Consider the following 20,905-nt stretch of genomic DNA (forward strand, 5'->3'; position numbering starts at 1 on the left):
GAAATTTAATTTGAGTAATCTTTTCGCTGAGGTGAGGGCGACTAAATCCAGAAAAAAAAGTGTCTAATACCGGCATCTGCAGCCCACTGATCACAGCTATATGGTTTTCAGCCACTAAATCTGACTGACACCATCTGACAAACACACAGCTGCGTCATCAACATAGTGACAGAAAAACATCCATTTAGCAATTTAGATAGGGACCCACAGTTTAACCCACCAATCTGGAGAGCATGTCAATCACAAATAATCAAGCTACTGTATGATTAGACAGCAGCACTGACTTTGCATCTCTTTCAATGTGCCAATTTAAGCAGATGAAAGCAATAACTAATGGACAGCAGTGTATCTGGGGGGGTCCTACCTTCCACTGTAAGCTCCCTGCATTACTGGCAAATAGTATTATTGGGTTGCTCCTTTGTGACATGGTGTGTGGAGGTTATTTTGCAATGTCAGCTCAAACAGTTGAGGAGGGTGATGGAACGCTGGGGTGTTCCGAGCCGATAAGCAGCCTCATGGCTCTAAGAGGTTGGGGGTGCTGCTTGTGCTGGGACTCTTCCTCGAATACAGTTAATTGGTCCCCAGATTACTAAGGGATCACTGAACATGGGTGTACGGCTGTCCAGACTCTTAATGAGCTACAGACTTTTGCTTCTTCTCAGTGGGTTGTTCAGCTTGGTCTGTCTCTATGGACCCTTCAGAGCAGTAGTATTACCCCATGCCTGGGTTCTCTAACTTGACTTTTTAAGTAAAAGCCTGGGAGCTGTTCTGATTTTGAGGGACCTTAAAACCAACTAATGGTAAAAATCTAGTTTCTCAAGTACACTGTTTGGCGTGTCTTGTCTAAGGACATTTCAACATGTGGAAGGAGGAACCAGGAGTCCAACCATGGAGCTTGTGAGCAATTGACTACTGCTCCTCCAACTGATCCTCCATTAGCAAGTACATTTAGAGGGAACTTTGTTGTTCAAAAATCTGTTTTGATCAGCACAACAAGAATAGAATTAATTTAGATAGATAGTTTAAATGTGATGCTTTGTACTTGTGACTTGTGATTATTATGACTATCCTTCAAAATAGGAATTAAAACACAAAAGATGATGTGATAGCTTCATAGCTTGAGTCATAACTTATGAGGTGAATGCATCATTAACAGGCTAATTTAGATGCATTTTCTCCAACACTGAGTGATTTCTCAAACATTGAAAATGTCTTTTTACTATCCCTTAATTATTTTTACTTAATCACGTTGCTTATTACAATATATGGCTTTCGTGTCGCAGATACTTTGTTGGTAAACAGCAAAAAATGTGTGAATAATCTCAACTAACAAGATCATGAGCACACAACAGCAACAGAAGATTATATTTAATCTGGCTGGAATATGGTCTAAATGGGCAGATCAGCTTTATGTGTACTGAACTATTCATTGCATTAATAAAAACAAGGCTCCTATTAAGAAGTGCTGTTAGTTTAACACACAAACACTTGGCCGGATGTCTGTTAACTCCCCTCTTTGAATCTTTAATCATCATTAGGGGTTTATCTAAAAAAAATCGAATAAAATAAAAAAACACTGACGAAACACAAGAAAGACACATCCCATCTATCTCTATAACTTGAGCAAATATTGAAACCCATGCTGTGAGAGCACCGTGCCTCCTTCCTCCTCCTTCACTTGTGTGACAGATGTAAATGGATGTTTCAGCAGTTGGCTCTAATGCATTTTTAAACAGGCACAGCAGCAGACAGCAAATGAACGTGGCGAGACGGCACACTCTATGACGGGGTCTCCATCTATCGCAGCCTCCTCGTCACGCGCAAATATACAAACCCATGCTCACACAAACACACGTTCTTACACACTGCTGTGAATAGCTGTCATTCATCAACTTTCCCAGTACAATGGGCTCGCTAAAGGTCCCATCTTTCAACTAAAGCACCTCCACACTGTGGTGCCAAGCTGAGCACTGTACCACTGCATCACATTCCTTGTCATCTGCAGACACCCCTGCACAGTGGGCTGGATGGATGATTGGGTGAAACTGTTGTTTATTCTCTGAGTAGAAAATTAAAAAGGCTCTGCCTTCTCTGATACTACAGAAGACTATTACTGCTGATTTGACTCCGTATGCATACAGAGAGCAAGAGAACAGCTGTACCAGTGTGAGTGGACACTGAATGAATTTTAAAAAGAGCTTAAAGAACTGCAACCACTTTAACATACACACCACATATAGAAAAAAAAGAGAAGCAAACACTGATCAGAGTAGCTAAAAATGATTTTTGTTTCACAATAATGTTACTGCAAAGCTGATTTGTTTACTGTTTCCTCCACATGTCATGGTTTTCATCAGCAAACTGATTTTGCCACAAATTGCTTTGGTGACGTCTTTACATTGAAGAGTTAAACCTGCACTAATAGCAGTTAATAGCGCTGAGGACCTTACAAAGATGATTCGCAGATTTGTTATTACACACCTAGCATTTGTCTTTGACTAGTGCACTTGGAAAACTTCTTCTGTTCTCTTGTATTCGCGTGTTTTTCTGCATATTCAGTGTATTTCTGTATGTCGGCCTTGTGATGTTAGATTGAAGTATGTGTTTCTTAGTTTGCCTCGTTTTGGCATTTTTGCAAAATGCTACATACATACGCTGTCAGAGTGGCGAAGATGTTTTCTTCAGATGTTGTGTGCTTTTCTTTGTGTGTCTGCTGGTAGTTTCTTGCATTGGCACATTTAAGGCATCTTTTTAATGATGAATGCAAAGATGCATGTCGTTTCTTTCCAAATAATGTGAGTGCCTGAGTGTTCCAGGGCAGGATGTGATAAATATTGTATGCTAACCCTGTTTTTTTTTTTTTTTCTTTTCATCCGTAATGTCTTGAGTGGAGCCTCTGACTGGATTCTGTTTGATAAAACCATGTTTTGCAGATAACACTAAGACTGAGATTACGACTCCACCAACTGATTCACTCATTCCACAGTCATCTCTTTTTATGTCCATTGCCTTAATTTCAGAAAATTAAAGGGATATTTCACCCACTAAATAAGTTTGCCAGCAACTGAAGAACCGTGTTATGGCACCCTGATGTGTTTACACTATAAAAGTTAATTTCAAATGTCCAAAATTTCTCTATAACAATATAAAAAGCATATCTCATAATGGCACCAAGAATACTTTTATGTGAATTCTTGTGAATTATCTCTTTAATTGTCACCATCACACTACTAACAGTATGGATTTGAGCATTCCTCATGGGCGCTGAACAGATCTTTCATTGCTTTTGTCATTGCAGGTACCCATCAGCACAACTATAACCATGTGGCTCTAGGTAGCCCTACACGCACACCTAAGAATGGTAAGAATAAGTAGTGGGAGAGAGGAATATGTAACTGAATCCAAGTTTAGGTTCAGTGTTTGAGATGAAGCCTGGGTCTGGGCTGTAACTTTAATAGAGTGCTTGATGTGGATGTGTGAAAACCCCTTGACGCGGTTCTCTTTTCAATTCGCTGCACCACGAACAATCCTGTTATTGAAATTTTGTTTTTTTTGTTGAGAACTGAATCACAAAATGTCACATTGCACATTTTTGTGAGAGTGTGATCAGGCCGCAGTCACTGTCCATCTTTCCATCTTTAGAGGCAATACAATTGGCTGAGGATCAACTTAATGTTCTGTCGAGGTCATCTCGTCCTCTAGTTGACAGAGCATGAAACCTGCAATGTTCCCTGCTGTTATGCCAAGAACAAGCTATCACTGTAACCTCGTACAGTACGTGAGGAGGTTAACCATTAATCGTTTTTTATTACTGATGTCTTTCAGCTGTTTGTTCAGCAAAGATAAAAGCAAAGAATGGAGGCAATAAATAAATAAATAAATAAAAAGAATATTAACAGCAATATGTATTCATCAAATCACTCGGATCTTGCCATTCTTATTGTTTCAAGTCTGAAGAAATGACTTGCTAGCTTTTAGGCACAATGGGATTGTGCTTGAATTCTGTAGCTTGAATGGCCTCTTCTTTATGGACATACACTACCCGTCCAAAAAAAAGTCACCACCTAGATTTAACTAAGCAAATAGGTAAGAGTCTCCCACTGGATAATTACTGCATGGATACTTATTTCTCAGCTGGCAACAAGTTATTTAACCCTAACTGGTGAGTAGCTTCTCATTTCTTAAACAACCATGTTTATGATGTGAAGACACATTGTGTGGTCATGGAAAAGATGTTTCAGAAGGAGATTGCTGAAACTACAAAAATTGGGTTAAGAACTGTCCAACGCAAAAAAAACTGGAAGGACAGTGGGGAACCAACATCGTCGAGGAAGAAATGTGGTGGAAAAAATCTTGAATGATCAGTGATCTTAAACATTTGGTGAATTAAATCGTAAAAAATACAAGAGTAAAACTCACAGCTATGATTAATAGTGAAAGAGCATTTCCACACGCACTATGCAAAGGAAACTCAAGAGATTGGGACCAAACAGCGTTGTAGCCTTAAGAAAACTACTTGCGAGGATTAGCGAGGCTAATCAGAAAAAATGTTTCAGTTTGCTAGGGAGCATAAAGATCGGACTCTGGAGCAATGGATGAAGGTTATGTGGTCTGATGAGTCCAGATTTACCGTTCCACAGTGATGAGAGCATCAGAGTTAGAAGAGAGGCGGGTGAATTGATGCACCTATCAAGCAGCCTGTGGGGGCAGTGCTATGACCTGGGGTTGCTGCAGTGGGTTGTTTGATCAATGTATTTTTCCTTCCCTGATGACACAGGCATATTCCAAGATGACAATGCCAGGATTCATCAGGCTCAAATTGTGAAAGAGTTAACATATCATTTTGACAAATGTATTGGCCACCACAGAGTCCAGACCTTAACCCATCGAGAATCTTTGGGATGTGCTGGAGAAGACTTTGCGCAGCGGTCCAACTCTCCCATCGTCAACAAAAGATATTGGCAAAAAATAGATGCAACTGTGGACAGGAATAAATGTTGTGACATTGCAGAAGCTTATAAAAACGATGCCACGGTGAATGTGTGCAGTAATCAAAGCTAAAGGCAGCTCAACTAAATATTAGAGTGTGTGACTTTTTTTTGGACGGGCTGAGTAATTGATCATGACCATGGGGGTCATTTCTTCTCTCTTGCTCTCTCTCTATCTCTCACAGTCAATGAAACCCCCCCCCACACACACACACACACACACACACACATACACACACACACACATAAACACAAAGATAACCAAACCACAGCTTCGGAGAAATGCCTTGGAGAGCCATGGAGAACATGAAAATTCTATTTTAACAATACATCTAACACAGAGACTTTGATCACAGGCCCCCAGAAAGGCTTTAAGTTTTAGCATGCAGTGTATTTTCTGATTAAAGCCCCCAAAATGAAACAACCAGGAGATACAGCTGCAAATCACAAGCAGAACACTTGCAATTGTACATGGAAGTGTGCACCACATGCCTCAGGAAGTAAAAGCTGATAGGATTTGAATTATTCCTGAGGGGTGATCTGCTAAACATGGGAGTCTGAGGATGTGTAGGTTCTGTTTTTGTCTTCATCGACATGTTTCTGAAATATTTGTTTTTCGCTTGGTTTTGGTAGCTCACCGATCATTGAGGCGTGGTAAGTCATACATACTTTTAATTTTGTGTATAAATTCATTCATTCATTACATTCCAGCACACCTTTGTGTACACATGCACCACAAACCACCCCCTCTGTTTGTATCTTACTTTATTCCATTTGTTTGTTTTCACACCCGATTTAAGTAGCATTTTCTAAGTATTTGTGCTGTTTGCTGTAAAAAAAATGTAGGGTGTCATGTGGGTCAAAAGAGTCCCAGAAGGTCAATTGTACCATATAGGACATAAGCTATTGAACTAATTTGTGTAATTCTGTATTTTTCTTGTCTTTAAAAAATCCCATGATAAAGCAATTAATCCCCACTTCGTATATTCATTTTTGAAAAGTTTAGTCTTTTTATAGGCTCAGCAATTTTCCAAAACAGATGAGGATTATAGTTCTTAGTAAAATCATCATTCCCTGGAAGTTGAGTCATGGCAACTGAACTTCCTTTTTGTTAGGTTGCTTCTTCAGTCTGAGGATAGTCAGTTAGAGACCATAAAATTATCCTCCAGGTTGGTTTCACTTCATAACTTGCCTGAATAGTGTGTGAAAATATGTAACAGTCACACCTGTATCAACTCCTCCTACCTTAAAGTGAATCGTTAGCTGTGACAAATCTGGTGAATGCTTGAATTAGGCCTGGTTTTTCTGGGGATGGATGACAGGGTAGCATGATAAATAGAAGACAGGTTATGGCTAAGGTCTTCACTTCTGATGAGGGAGGATGTATTCATTTGCATTCATTTGTCAAGTCTCCCTCACACCTCTCTCAAACCACTTGTCTTCTCTGTTCGAATATGTGAACATCATTGTCCTTTAAATGATGGTACACAGCTGATTCAGGCCCTCCTCCTCCGCTGTGACATCCTCCTGTGCAGCAGCTGTTTGGTTTCCCCAATGTACAGGTCACAGCACTCTTCATTGGATTTGACCGCGTACATTATATTGCTTATCTTGTGTTTTGGATTCCAGTCTTTTGGGTTGCCAAAACAAAACAGCAGAGGAGCTTGCCTTAAGGAAGAAAGATGGCAGGACCACAGCAAGGACACAAAGGACAAATGGGTGAAGACTCTCTGAGACAGGGAGCTCACCCTGCCAGAGAGGAAGTTCTTTAGAGGTGGAGGCCCTAGACATAATATGTCTTCTATTCATCATGCTGCCCTCTGATCCCTCCTCCAAGAATCAGGCACGATTCACACATCCTCCAGGTTGGCTACACCTAATGACCCACTTTAGGAGGGGTTGGCAGAGGTGTGACTGATACATCTTTTCACACCCTCTTCTTCCATTGTTTCTCCAAATGAGCCTATTTAGACCAGGTATGAAGTGAAACCAACCTGGAAATTTTGTGGTTTCCAACCAACTATCCTCAGACTGAAGAAGATACTTGGATGATTAGTGAAACGTTTGGACTTAACGAGGAGTACGTCTAGTTGCCATGACTCAACTTCAATATAATCATCAGGACTATTACTCGGCACTGTAGTCAAGCATAAGAATGGCTACATGGCTAACTAGCTCAAAATTGTGTCTGTACAGAAACTGAAACAACCAAAGATATATTCTAAATTGCTCTATATTTAAGTCAACTTAAAAAGCAAAAGCCATCCATCTCTTTTAGTTGCTGTGAGAAACAGAAATTGCTCCAAGTGCAGCTTCATTCTTCTAGGTCAGCATATGTCATGTGGCGCTCATTGCTGATCAGCTACACCAAAACAAAACCACGAGGAACTGACTAAAATGCAGTAAAATAAGTTTGCTGTTGAGATAGCTAACAGTATGCCACAGTCGATTCTCCCCTTATTGATACAGTGTGGCAGACAGTGCACTCGCAGATCATTTACATCCGTCAAACCCCCTCCCTGCAGCTCCCAGGACCACCTGCTGTCATCCAACCCAGCGTCCTCCTCTTTAAGCTCCCCTTCTCCTTTCCATCTTTCAATTTTCTTTCCTTCATGTGTTTTGTTCTCATTTTCCCCATTTTTTTCTCTTATCTCTATCTCTACTCCTCTTTCTCGTCCTTCTCCCTACTGCAGCAGTAGCTAAAGCTCCTATTTTTATCTGTCCATTGGAGGATGGTCTGGAGCCGCACCCATGCCCGTTACTCTGTACTGCGTGACAGACTCACAGCTCACAGGGGAAAGTGAGATAAAGCAAGAGTCAGGAAGAAAATGAGAGAAAGGGGAATACTGAATGGACAAGAAAGAATTAAGGAACGAGTGATAGTGGGTGGCAGCATGGTAGGACAGATAAGACTGACAGAGCGAGAAGGACCGGACAGACTGTGGATGTTTGTGTGCATGCGTGTGTGAGAACAGAGATAAAGAGAAAGAGTAGAGTGAGAATAAAGGAGGGCTCTGGTCCAGTCAACTCACATCCCCCACCCACCCCCACAAGTCTTCCTGGCATCATATCACATCGTATCAACAACAGCCTGTCCAGGCATTGCTCCCTGCCCTGTCCCAGACCACATCACAGCACTGTCACAAGCAGAGTCACCCTCCAGATCGCATCTGTTGTTTGGTGTGTTGTTTCTTTTTCTCTCTCTCTCTACTTTTGAGGACCGCTGCTTCCTCGTCAAACCGTCACGTCACCTGTCAAGTCGGTCGCCCACCAAATGCTCACAGAGTGTCTGATGTGACCGCCTCTGATCCCTTGTCACTGCTACCAGCAAGTTGGAGTTTTAGGCATGCAACCATTTCTTAAAGGCAGAAACACTCAGCTCAATGAGAGATATAAAGCTTAGGCACATGCTTGAATAAACTTAAAGGCAAGAGGTACAGTACTTGTATTGTTTGTGATGCAGACCAAACTAAATAGCCAGTCCGACTCTCAGTGCCACACACTTCTCCAAAGACACTTCTGGTGTGGTGTTGAGTACTGTTGTAATTATTTCAATTCACATTTTATGTGTTCACATACTAAAGTAGGTATATCTCCATGCATGAGATATCTAAATTTAGTTTCAAATCCTTTTTCACATTTCCAGAACGTAACTCTAAGTCGGATATATCAAGCTTGTTAATTAAATTGTGTTTTTGGTCTAAACAAATTGAGTAATTCTAATCTAAGATGAGATTCTAAAGCCAGTTCCATTGATGATATAGTTGCAGACAAAAAAAAAAAAAAAACATATTTCACACAACACATCAAAGGATGAATATGAGACGAAAGATCAGCATTTCAGCTTTAATAGCTTTCTAGGTGTTTGTGTTTGGATCCGATACACAACTTAGAAGATAGCAGCTTTTGTTTGAACCTACCCGCTTTTCATGTGAGCTAAACTGCTGGAAAATGTAGACTTAAAATAGATTAAAGTGAGACTTAAAATTTACTATTAATAACATCAAGCCTGTGACCAAAACCATGACATTACCTCCACTGTGTTTTCCAGATGAGTTTTTATGTTTGGGGTCAGATTGTCATACCTTCATTCTTGCCCTCTGGAGGTTAATGCTGATGTCACAAACAGTTGTTTTAGGGTCTTTCTCACATTTCAAATGGTGGTACCAGCTATGGCCAATGTTTGTATAAGAGCTCTAACTGATTTGTTATCTTCTCTTAACTTCACAATTGCTTGGTTTCACCACAATCAGTTCTCTGTTTTTATGTTGGTTACACCTCTTAACTATAAATGCAGTCTGAACAAGCAAAACCCAAATCTGAGAGCAGACACTCAATGCTATTTATTCTTATTGAATAATCAGGACACACCTGGGCAACAAAACACACGTCGGATCCAAACATAAACACCTGAAATGTTGCTGTCTCATATTCATCTTTTGATGTCAAACCCAAATCTTTTCAGTCTACAGCAAAAACAAAGGAACTGGCCTCACCTTTCTAGGACTTTTGGAGGGGAATGCATTACTAACATATACAGCTTCTGATTACATGACACAGGGCTGCCAGTAGTCTAATAAAGTTTAGTTTATTTCAAATTGACAATAATAAAGCATACAATAGTAATTTTTTTGCATATATGGCATTTAATCTAAAATCTTGCATTACCACTCGTGTTACTCTATATCTCCTGATTATCCATTCATCAAGCATGCTAGTTTTCCAAGTTTTACCTTAGCAAAGAAATTAGCGATTGCCCAGTCTGTTAATAGGAAAATAGGGCTGGTCCAAACTGCAGTACATTTTATGGGCTGTTGCCTTATAGTACCCAAATTCTGAATTTGACTACTAAAAAAAGACCATCTCATGTTTATGGGGATTTGTACAAAAACAAATTCCAATTCCAGAGACAATACCAATGGTACATCCTCTGCATCCTCAAAAAGCCCTGGCAGCACCAATACATTATTTACACTTTACAGTGCTGTACTGAATTTAGTGCTTGCCTTCCTGAATCCAATTTTGTATTCCTACGTTACATCAATAAAATCTTTTCAGAGAATATTTCTTTAATAGCTAAAACTCCAGCTTGCCTGCTAGCTCAATCCTCCCTTCTCTATTTTAGCAGGTGGTGTTCCATTAAGGTTGTCTAGGGTCTCATCTTTGGACCTGGGGGGATGTGAGTGTATACGAGAAGCCAGCCTGCCCATTTTTTCCTCTTCTGTGTCTGTATATGTATGTATGTGTCTCCAGAAAACAATCGGATAAGTGGCATCCTGACCTCGCAGACGGAGCCCTACGACCTGTCTTTCTCACGCTCCTTCCAGAGCCTGTCACACCTGCCGCCCTCCTACGAGGCGGCCGTCAAAGCCGACCTCAACCGATTCTCGTCCCTGAAGAAACTCAGTAGGTCCAAGTTCACTGCATCAATGCAAGAGTAGGCTCACTGCCCAGACGCCTTGCATGATTGAATTACTGCTTACCTGACTCCTGACTGGGACTTACTGAGTGACTCCAAAGTGATGTAAAAATTATTTGTTGCTATACTAAAGATATCAAAGAGTAAATCAGAAAATACCAATTCCCCAACTCTGATCCTTCATGAAATTAGCCTTGTCATCTCAAGAAACTCTGAGTCATTGATATTCCATGCTTCCCTCTGCAGCCACTATTTCTCCTGGAGCGTATAAGAACATTAGGCGGCTTCTTGTGCCTGGCCTGGCTCAGTATTGATTTAGTGGTGGTATGCTGGATATCTTCTGCGTAATGAGGTCTCATCTCATGATATTCTCTAAGTGGAATGCAAATATTCCTTAAGGCTTGTGTAATTTCATCATGACTGCCCCGCTTCACTGCTGGCTTGCAGTCAAAGTGAAGGATGACAATCTACAACTCATCCCGTCAAGGCTCACTCCACAGGCTCCCACTCAGAGCTGCCAGGCACCATTTCAAAATAAATGGCAAAAGGCTTTTGTAGGATGCAATGTTGTTTACTGGGCCTCAGTTAAATTGGGAGAAAAAAAAATATCCTTTTATGAAAGCTTGTGAGAATTAACGCAACAGTTTTTGATATGCGATAAAACAAAACCAAACAAATTCAGTTGTCAAAGGTAGTAGCCCACAGTAGAGACATAGTGTTAAAATGGAAAAATACCCTTAGGTGGTGTCATTTAGTCCCTCTAACTTTCTTTTTGCTTCCAAAGCACTCTGCACACTGACAGATTGTGTTGGATTGTGCTGGAAGGAAGATGGAGCAGCTTTTTCATTGTCGGGATAATAAAAGAGAAGAATGCTACTGCTTATTAATGCAAATTGGTATCAAACTGAAGAAAAGCATTTACTCCATCTCAGCACAGGACAGTATACATCATGAGTTATTCATTCACTCTATGGTAATATGGTTGATGAGTTTGCAATGCCCTGTCCAGATCTAGAAGACTATTATGCTTGAGAAAGGAACATCTTGTTTTTATTATCTCTCATAATGAATCGATTTGCAGCAAGCACCCGGACTCGCCGCTAAAGGGGATTTTGGCGGGGTGTAATCTTGACAGGTGGTGTGAACACTGCTGCACCCATTATTGAAAAAGACAGGCTCTGACTCAGACTCATATCCAAATTCTTAATAAGGTGGAGAGGTCTGCTCTCCATAATTTATTTCAACGATATAAATGACATTAGGGACTGCTTATAACTTATAAGTATGATAGTTAGATATTCATGGCAATGTTCATGAAGATTACTGGATTTGCTCTTGGTAGCCATGATCTTAATATGTTTCCAATATTTAAGGATTTATGCTGCATTTTTTCTCTATGAAAAGAGATTTTTATGGAAATGTGTGTCACTATCTGTGTTGTCTTTATGCATGACTTTGTGCTGTGTGGCATGATGTTGATGCTACATTCACTCCTACTTCCTCTGGAAAAGTATCCTTGTCTTTTTGATCTGCTTCTGAATGCATGTTGTACTTGTTCGTACAAATGAATGAGGATAAAAACAGTCACACAAGGACACTTGAAATTCTTAATGTGATGTGTTTGTGCGATACAATTAGTTTTTCAGCATGTACATATAAGGTGCCTGTGTGCGTGCCTCTATATCTGTGTAATATGACAATGTCTCTTTATAGACTTTCACCTGACCTTTGAGAAGTTGCCCCCACAGCCAGATCTGCCTGTAGAATCCCTGATGAAATCTAGTTGTGTGGATGATATGTGCCTAGCATGTAATACTGCCTGACTGTGATCCTCTGTCTCCCTCTATTTTCTATTCCCCTCCATGAGCTTGGAAAGGTGAAATACAGATGGGTCTGCCAACACTATTCTCTGCATCTCCGTGTGCAATGTTCTCAAATCCCACTTTATCCGATTTCTCCCCTTGCATTCTAACACCTATCAGTGTTTTCTCTTGCTTTCACATCCTGAACCTCTTGCTCACCTCCTGCCTCTGTTTTTTTTCTATTCTCATGTCGTCTGCAGCAGATAAAGAAGTTGAAGACTACTACACTCGTAAGCGTCACCTGCCTGACCTGGCAGCGCGGGGCACTCTTCCTTTGCATGTTCTCAAAATGAGTCAAGATCAGGTGGGTACACAAGTGTTCTCTTTAAGTGTGCAGCCGTCTAAACCAGGTCATGTTCTTTGCTTTTTATGCATCTGTGAGGCAGAGCATGAGTGCTATCTCTGAGTCTCCAGATATAAATTTGTTGCTGAAGCTGTAGTTTTTCACTTGATTCCACAGAAGTGGGTGGCAGAGCCTTTTACTCCTTAGTTTGTGAATAAACTCAGCTCATTCATCTTTTGCTTAACAGCACCGGGAACAGCAGCAGCTCCAGAGTCAGCCCCCACAGTCCTCCATGTCCCAGGCGCCACCCCAGTCGCAGTCTTCACAACAGCAGTCTCAGCAAAGGCAGAGGCCACGTCGTGTCCAAAGGGCCATGTCCCAGGACCGCGTCCTGTCCCCACATCGGGTCCCACAACAGGATTACAGTATGTCGCCTAATAGCATGTCCCCATATGGAGGTAGGATCCTCTCAGATGAACAGCTTCTGTCAGCCGAACGTCTTCGATCCCAGGAGCGCCTTCTTCCAAAAGAACGCCATACCTCCCAAGATCGCTTGTATTCCAAGGACTGCATGTACTCAAAAGACCGACTCCTGTCACAGGAGTACCTCTACTCAAAAGACCGCCACTACTCTCAAGATCGCCTCTATTCACAAGATCGCCTATACTCACAAGATCGCCTCCTATCCCAGGATCCCCTGCTCTCGCCAGACAAACTGATGATGTCTCTGAAGCGCGGCATGGTCAGCAGCATCTCTGGTGGGTTTCATGGCAGCGACAAGTCAATGTCACGTGCCATCTCGCACACAGATGTGTTCATACCAACCACGCCTCTTATGGATCGCTACAAGATGACCAAAATGCACTCCCATCCTAGTGCCTCTAACAACGGTGGCGGTGTGGGTGGGGCACAGGCAGCAGGAAGCACTGGACACTCTAACACTTTAGCCATGAACCAGACATCATCTAAGAGGCAGGCATTTGCCTCCAGACGGACTCACACTGTGGAACAGCTTCACTACATTCCACAGCACCACCAGCAGCAACAACAGCCACAGCATTACCGCACAGGCAGCAAGACTGAAGTAACTGTGTAAAGACAGCCAGGGACAACAAAACTGCACAGGAAGAAGCACCATTGCGTGCCAGGAGGGTGTAGTTGATCGAATTACATGGATACACTGGTATTCTTTTAGAATAGGATGGTAGTGATTTCACTTACTTTGACTGAGGTTCCTGAAAAGTCAAAGATTTCAAGACCACAAACATCCATTTAACGCTTACTGTAAGAGACCGGAAATATGAGCTACACTGTACACTACATACACAGGCCCAGCTAGATCTGAAGCCAGAGAAGGTTGTAGATGGGGGATGTGTGGTATGATCCAGCTAACTTGCCAACTATTATTTCCAGTGTCTTGATTACCCTATTCAGCCACAGGCTATATAGCCTTATTCTGTATATGTTTAATTGAGAAAACCACTGATTGTGTCTGTTTAAGCCTTTATCAGCCCCCTTTGTCTAACAACTTTATTCTGTGAAGTTTTCTGGCAAATCTTAAAGGGCTTTGCATGGTTAAACACAAGTACCGAATCCTCCATGACTTCTGTTGTGCAACACAACGCCACCACAGGTGATGAACTAGAGTGAGCCTGTAGTAACTTTATAAATATATAAATAAATGAATAAAAAAAATAACCATTTGTACACCCTGTCCTACTCTAGGTCTAGAGAATCTCAATGAAAGAAACTGAAATGGATGTTATAAGCACTTCTATTTGGTGCCTCTGACAGATGTTCCATTTCTAAATATGAAGTGGTTTTGTGGGTTACAAAGCACAATCAATAAAAAAATATTCTCTTCTCTTTTTGATTTTGTTTTCAATTTTGAATAGTGACGGCTAGCTTGTTTTGTTCTTAAAGCAATGGCAGGTTTTTTAATGTTTTTTTTGTTTGTTTGTTTTGTTTTTTTGCTTCCAGTAGACGATTGTAAATAAGCTATTCTAGAAGCAGTATTATGGACAAGTCTGTACTGGATGGACTTTGTATTAGACTGTCTGTTTTCAATAGATTGTTAAAAAAAAACAACTATAAATCATCACTGTTTTGTGAGTTCAGAATAGAAACCCACTTAACCAAGTATTTGACAGGATAAATTAATACTATACTCTGTGTGTCTTTGCAACTGTGTGTAGGACGAGAAGTGAATGAATGTGTTGTTGATAACAGATATACCACTGTTCATATTTGGATGTAGACTGTGTTCCATTGACTTCAGAGGAGGTGAACATCATGGAAATGGATTATAATGCTTGTTAAAGTAGGGTCAAATAAACTATCCATATTTTTCTAAACATTCAACATTGTCGTGAGAGGTATGTCTGTGTTCTGTGCTTCTATCTGTTGTTTGGAAAAATACACACCATAATACCATTGAATTATTTTCTTATACTCTCGCTTTGGCAAATATAATAAGGATGGGCAAAATATCAATTCCCTAATCCAGTATGCTAAAGAACAGTTTTATATGCAACTAAATTGCAATCACAAATACATTTCTGTAGGGAATGTAATTTCAACTCAATAACATTGTCTTGTAACATAATACACTCAATGTAAATGACAAGTTTCAAATACCAATTAAATGCACACAGGCAACATCTGTAAATGTACAATTCAACATACAGATTTGTGATATTATTTAAATTTTTCATGGACATCATCTGTATCCAAATATCTTTTCTGCCAAACCTAAACCATGTTGTTTTTGTGCCTAAACTCATCTGAATGCTTGAATACAGTTGTGATGTTTTCACAACTGTGTCTGATCATTTATGATTATTGTCATGACAACAGGTCCAACATGCAGTCGTTACCATTCCCATGGCATCAAACTGCTATGCTGCCATCCCCTGCATCTACCACATTCTTGATATATGTGTTTATTTATTTGTTTAGTTACAACACACAAGGAACATTCAAAGAAAGGTGATGGGAAAGTAGGAATGAATGAATGTGAGTGAATAATGAATGTCTGTAGAACCTCCATAACATTCTGTAGCAGCATGTGATGCTACTTTCTAGTTAAACACTGAACGTAAAAATGTTTTTTTAAAAGAGTTTGAACAAGTAACGAACATTTACATTTTTGTTTCTTCTCCATAACTTCCAGTTAATGAGCTTGTGACTTTGTAAACATTTTGCTTGTCCCTGCCCACTGAGGTGTAACACAACCAATCAGATTATTTCTGCCTCTAGAGCAGCTCTGCCTCAGAAAAATGTTTGTGTAATTACAACTCCAATCTGCCAACTGTAAAGGTTTGATTTCACAGAGATGGGGGTTACACACCTTATCTAACAGTATGTCACAGCCAGATCCACATCTTTAACTGATCGTTTCACTATGGTGTATGGAACCAGCGTTAGCCTGGGCAGTATTTTAATTTGACAACTGAATTAATATAGCTGATTTTAATGCTGGTCAGTGCAATTTCAGACCTTCTTTAAATTCATGGAAATCCATGGGTGCGAATGACAATTCTCACAGCAAACAACAGAGCCTCCAATTGCACTCCTCCACAAACACACAAGGAAAATAAAAAAAGAAGAAAGGACATGAAAAAAGCAGAATAACTTTCCAATTTACACTGATCCTCTAGCCTATCAGCATTTAAATGAAAATATTGGTCTGCAATCAAAAAGAATCTATGGATGAGAAAGCAGCTAAAGCGTGAGAGGTGAGATGGCTACAATAAAGGCAGGGAAGCGTAGGAAACTGGTCAAGAACAGGGCTTTCCATAAAATAATCAGCAGCTTTCAAACTGTCTTTCCACATTTCATCTGGCACACGTTTCTTAAACAATGTATTTTCTACCCGTCTCTTCCACTTTTAATGCAGACACCATCCAAGGACAGAGGACCTATTTTGTTGGTTAAAAATGTAGTATGCTCTCTGTACTTCTCCATTTGTTCCTCGCTCTGTGTTGCAGTCAGTGAGCACAGTCAGACATACTGTCAAGTCTGGACTTAGATAGAAAGAAATGTTTGAGTTTTGATTTTCAGAAGGTTTAACCATTTGGTGGATGCTGTAGAGATGATTCTACAAAAAACATGTAATTACAAAATTCATATAATTTTATATTTAATATAACCAAGTAAAAGTCCCATTGAGATTAAGAACCTATAGCCAAAATGGCAGTATTACAGTTTCTTAAAAGACAAACATGAATTACACAATTAAGTTACTTATTACAAAACAACCTAGAAACACTAACATGAGCCAAAACAGTACTGTTACACAATAGCTAAGAAAGATAAGTGTTGAGTGAGTATGTTAAGTGTATTATGCTTAGCTTCCCTACATATTTAGAACATGCAGCAAATGAAACTTTCACTATGGAGTTTACAGTAAAATAGTCTTATACTAAATTGTTCAATTGTATTTCCTTCTGCAGCTTATTCCAGGTAGCTAAGGTAGAAAACATGAAAGTTCTCTTTCCCACCTCTGTCCATATGTGTCCCATGATCTGAGATCATGATCCTTAGAGAATAGAAATCACATTGTACAAATAAGAGGATATTTTACTTATATATAACTACAGTTTTATAAAAAGATAAACTATTGACTTTGTATCACATAGACAGAGAATCCACTCTGGAGTACAAGTACAAGCACAATGATGCATTAATGGTTTTAACATATCTTAATGCAACATAAAAGGATCTAGTTGTCAAACAAAGTGTGAGTTGTGTAAGTTGAGACTGTTTTTAGTATGAAATGTAGACTGAAGTTTAAGACAAACATCTGTGAGTGAGGGTACACATTGGTATAATACGGTATCATCAGCATAACAGTTGGTGTATTTTCTGTCTATGTGTGTACCTAAGTAAAAGAGAAAACAAGAGTCGTCCAAGTAAATAAGCCTAAGGTACTCCACTATAGTCATAAGACCAACCATCACCACTGCTTGGTTAATTAAGCCTATATTAAAGGAATGGTTCATGATTTTTACAAAACTGAGGTGTGTAAATGCACATTTGAATTTGTCGTGGTTACTAAAAACCATTTATCTGATGCTTGTAGGGTAGTGGTGTTGCACTGTCACCTGGTCAGCAGGGTGCCCTTCTGTGTGGAGTTTGCATGTTCTCCCCGTGTCTTTGTGGGTTCTCTATCTCTGTATATTTGCCCTTCAATGGGGTGTACCCCGCCTCTTGCCTGTAGTCACAGATAAACAGGGAGATATGTCTTTAACAGGTTGTGCACGTTCCTGCGGGTAATCACTTTTTGGCACAACATGCCACTAATTCCCAACTACAAAATGAAAATGGAATATGTTATCTTTTTTTCCATCTTTGATTTGAGCACAAAATCGGGAATCAGACATCTTACCATTATCTGTACTTTTTTTTGGTTTTGGAAACAAAATTGAAAAAAAAAGTGTTTTTTTTTTTTGTATTTTGATTTTTTATTTTAAATTGAAAAACAAATGAACGAATGATACACGGACTGGTAGAAGATACAGCATCCTCTATCAGTCACTTCCAGAAGTTTTTCTGCACAGTCTCTGCATAGCAAATATGCTGTAATTTTGAAAGATACCAATTCTATTTAACTTAGTTGGACAGCTGAACTTTCAATATGAGTTACTATAGCCAAACTAGTGATCAAGTTAGCAGACTACCACAGATACAGGTGTTTCTGAGGGCCAAAGGAGATGGCTCAACATTTACATGTTGTGATAAACTGCTGAAAAACAATAGTAGTATTTCTTCAAAAATAAAAACTACCCTTTTAAATTACACAATTTGTGTAACAGTTTTCTTTGGCTTATCAACAAAATAAATAATTGGTATAGAGATCTAGAGGAATAGGAACACCGGGTCTGAAAAGACATCTTTAATTGAATTGGTTATTGCTCAGTATCACATACATAAATTAATACAGATGTTATTTTTTACTGACCCTATTTTACATATTATTAAAACATAAAAATCTAGTTAAAGACTGCTTGTGATTACAGAATTTGGTTGGGATGTTAAAAGATTCAAATTTCAAAATCAGATAATAAATGCTACTATCTGCCTCACAAAAATCTGTGTGTGTTAGTTGAAGATAATCATTGCCATTATGAGTCAAATCAAGATTCTAACATGCAAGTAGGTGCTGTAGCTGTAACTCGTTTCTGCCTGACTGCCTAAAAGAGGCCTCAAATTGCTGTCCTCTTCCAGCTTATCTCCTCGTTTGCAGGACCCAACCCAAGTTATATGGTATGTGATAATCCACAGATTGTAGGCAGCTAACAGACATTTGTTTTACGACAGATGCCAGATTCAGATAAACATTTAATTAGCAACTAATCAGCTCTGTCAAAGCTAATTACCCGAGTCTCCAGCCCTAGCCAAAAACTGCTCTTCTCGCAGTTGGTCTGCACAGCATTTGAGAATGCTGGCTGTGGCGGGATGCGAGGAGCCAGAGGCTGCATGGGGGCCCTCATAGTGAACCAGGCCTGTGAGAGGCTAGTGTAGCTGTTATCCCACAGGTAACTCCTGTGGGTCAGAACAGTAAGTAGAATGGGTTAGACAGAATTATGGGCATAAACAACATTATGCTATTTATCAGCACTCACAGGACGGTCGTGAAAATTACTGCTAGCGAGGCGTCTCTGCAGCTTTTGGTTGTCACGACAGCTCATTTCTCAGCACCCAAGAGTGTGATGTGACTATTAGAATGGGTGCTGAACACATTGCTGACTGGTTGTTTCTGGGAAATGTAGTTTACAAGTGAGTTAGGACAAAATAGGTCACCTAAAAAGAAGGAAAAAGTGACACAAGGTAGTGTTAGGGGTCTTGAGTCGTCCACCAAATGGTCACAGGATAATTAGGTTGTTCCCCAAGGAGCAGATCATTGCGTAGATTTATAGGTATGTAGAACATGTGAGTGATGAATAGCAAAAGTGCCAATGTAGAAATGTGGGAATTCATCACTTCCATGGTTCTTAGTTATTATTACGTCTTATTATTACGTCTTGCAATGGCATTACCACATTACACTGAAATTAGAACCCTGCATGTTTACACACACTTAGCTACACTGAGGCATCTCTACAGCATTCACATTATTAGCTTCTCTGACTGACCTGTCACCTAGCAACCACCTGACGTCTCACACAAGCAGATGATTAAAGTTTTAAATCATCAAAGTCTTTTTTTTCCACTCCAAGCATGAACCTCTTGATGGGTTTCCCCCACCCCCTTTGACTCCAGCATTATCTCCTCAGTAGTATGCCAGGAACACTCATATTACCTACAAATATGACATATGAATCACCACGCTGCTTTTAGCTTTTTGGATAATGAGTCTGTAGCTGCTATAGTCTGGTAAGTGTCATCATTATTTAATTAATCTCTTTGAAGAACTGCCTGGTGGCTCAATGGTTAGCGCATTGGCCTGGGATGCAGAACGTTCAAACCCTGTCTCTGTCACCAGGCAAGTTGCTCCACACTAGCTCTCCGGGTATGCATGTGGCTGCTTCCCCCAAATAAAGGCTTCTTTATTTCGGGGAACCAAGACGGTTCAACAGTTTACCCACAGGGGTGGTTAGAGGACTGTTTGGTCTAAAGTGAAGCTCCTAACTTTGTTAGTGTTTGCAAAACCAAAATGACTGCAACTGCAAATAACTGTAGATTAAACAGTGGCTGTTCTAAAGTAAGCCTGGCTAACTAGCTTAGACAAGTAATTCTGCTTTACCTGCAAGCATAATTTCTGTATGAGTCCACTTTGTTGTGGAATTACAACAATTCACACTTTAGGACCAGAACATTCATTGTGTGCATACACGACTACTTTACATGTATATTGGAGTGTATGCTAATGGTGGTGGCTGTGTCCTGCGCTTTACTGGATATGGTAAAGTACATATCAGTATCAGTATTATTCTAGCCTTAGCCCATAAACTGAGACAAAGCTATTTTTCTTAAAGACATCATTCAATAGTCTTTACAGCCTTTCCTCTTGTAACACTGAAATGTACTTGTACTATACAATAAGGCATAAACCTCATCTGTTTATTGTTTTTTAACAAAGATGTTTTAGCCATGCTAATGGCCTTGCTCTTTAATTGAGACGAACTACTTGTTAGATTACAGTATAATTTGTCAAACATGCTAAGACCACGCTCAGGAAAGACACCACCACATCAAAATTTCAACTGGTTTGGTGCCTTGTTGTTTAGGGGTTGAGACACAATGTCCCTAGAACCTGCAACATCAGGAACAGTCTTTTTGCACAATCTCTATGCTGTTAAATGCATATATGAGTTTTTTGCAGTTTTCTAAAATGTGTCTGCTGGAAGTC

At 39.9% G+C, this 20,905-nt stretch overlaps 1 protein-coding gene across 3 annotated transcripts in view; it reads left to right on the forward strand.

Moving 5' to 3' along the window:
- The window catches only part of LOC113155938 (protein shisa-6), a 64,875-nt gene extending 49,993 nt beyond the window's left edge, over window positions 1-14,882 (forward strand). For 2 of the 3 annotated variants that reach the window (XM_026350687.1, XM_026350688.1), the window contains 5 exons: window positions 3,299-3,361; window positions 5,622-5,642; window positions 10,242-10,394; window positions 12,470-12,573; window positions 12,800-14,882. In XM_026350687.1, the coding sequence (XP_026206472.1) occupies window positions 3,299-3,361; window positions 5,622-5,642; window positions 10,242-10,394; window positions 12,470-12,573; window positions 12,800-13,648 (1,190 nt within the window). In that variant the 3' untranslated portion in view covers window positions 13,649-14,882. The remainder of the gene's footprint in view (window positions 1-3,298; window positions 3,362-5,621; window positions 5,643-10,241; window positions 10,395-12,469; window positions 12,574-12,799) is intronic. The other variant, XM_026350690.1, reaches the window with a different exon arrangement.
- The last annotated feature ends 6,023 nt before the right edge of the window (window positions 14,883-20,905 follow it).

Source organism: Anabas testudineus, chromosome 19, assembly GCF_900324465.2.
Source record: "Anabas testudineus chromosome 19, fAnaTes1.2, whole genome shotgun sequence".
In the NCBI taxonomy this organism is placed as follows: Eukaryota; Metazoa; Chordata; class Actinopteri; order Anabantiformes; family Anabantidae; genus Anabas; species Anabas testudineus.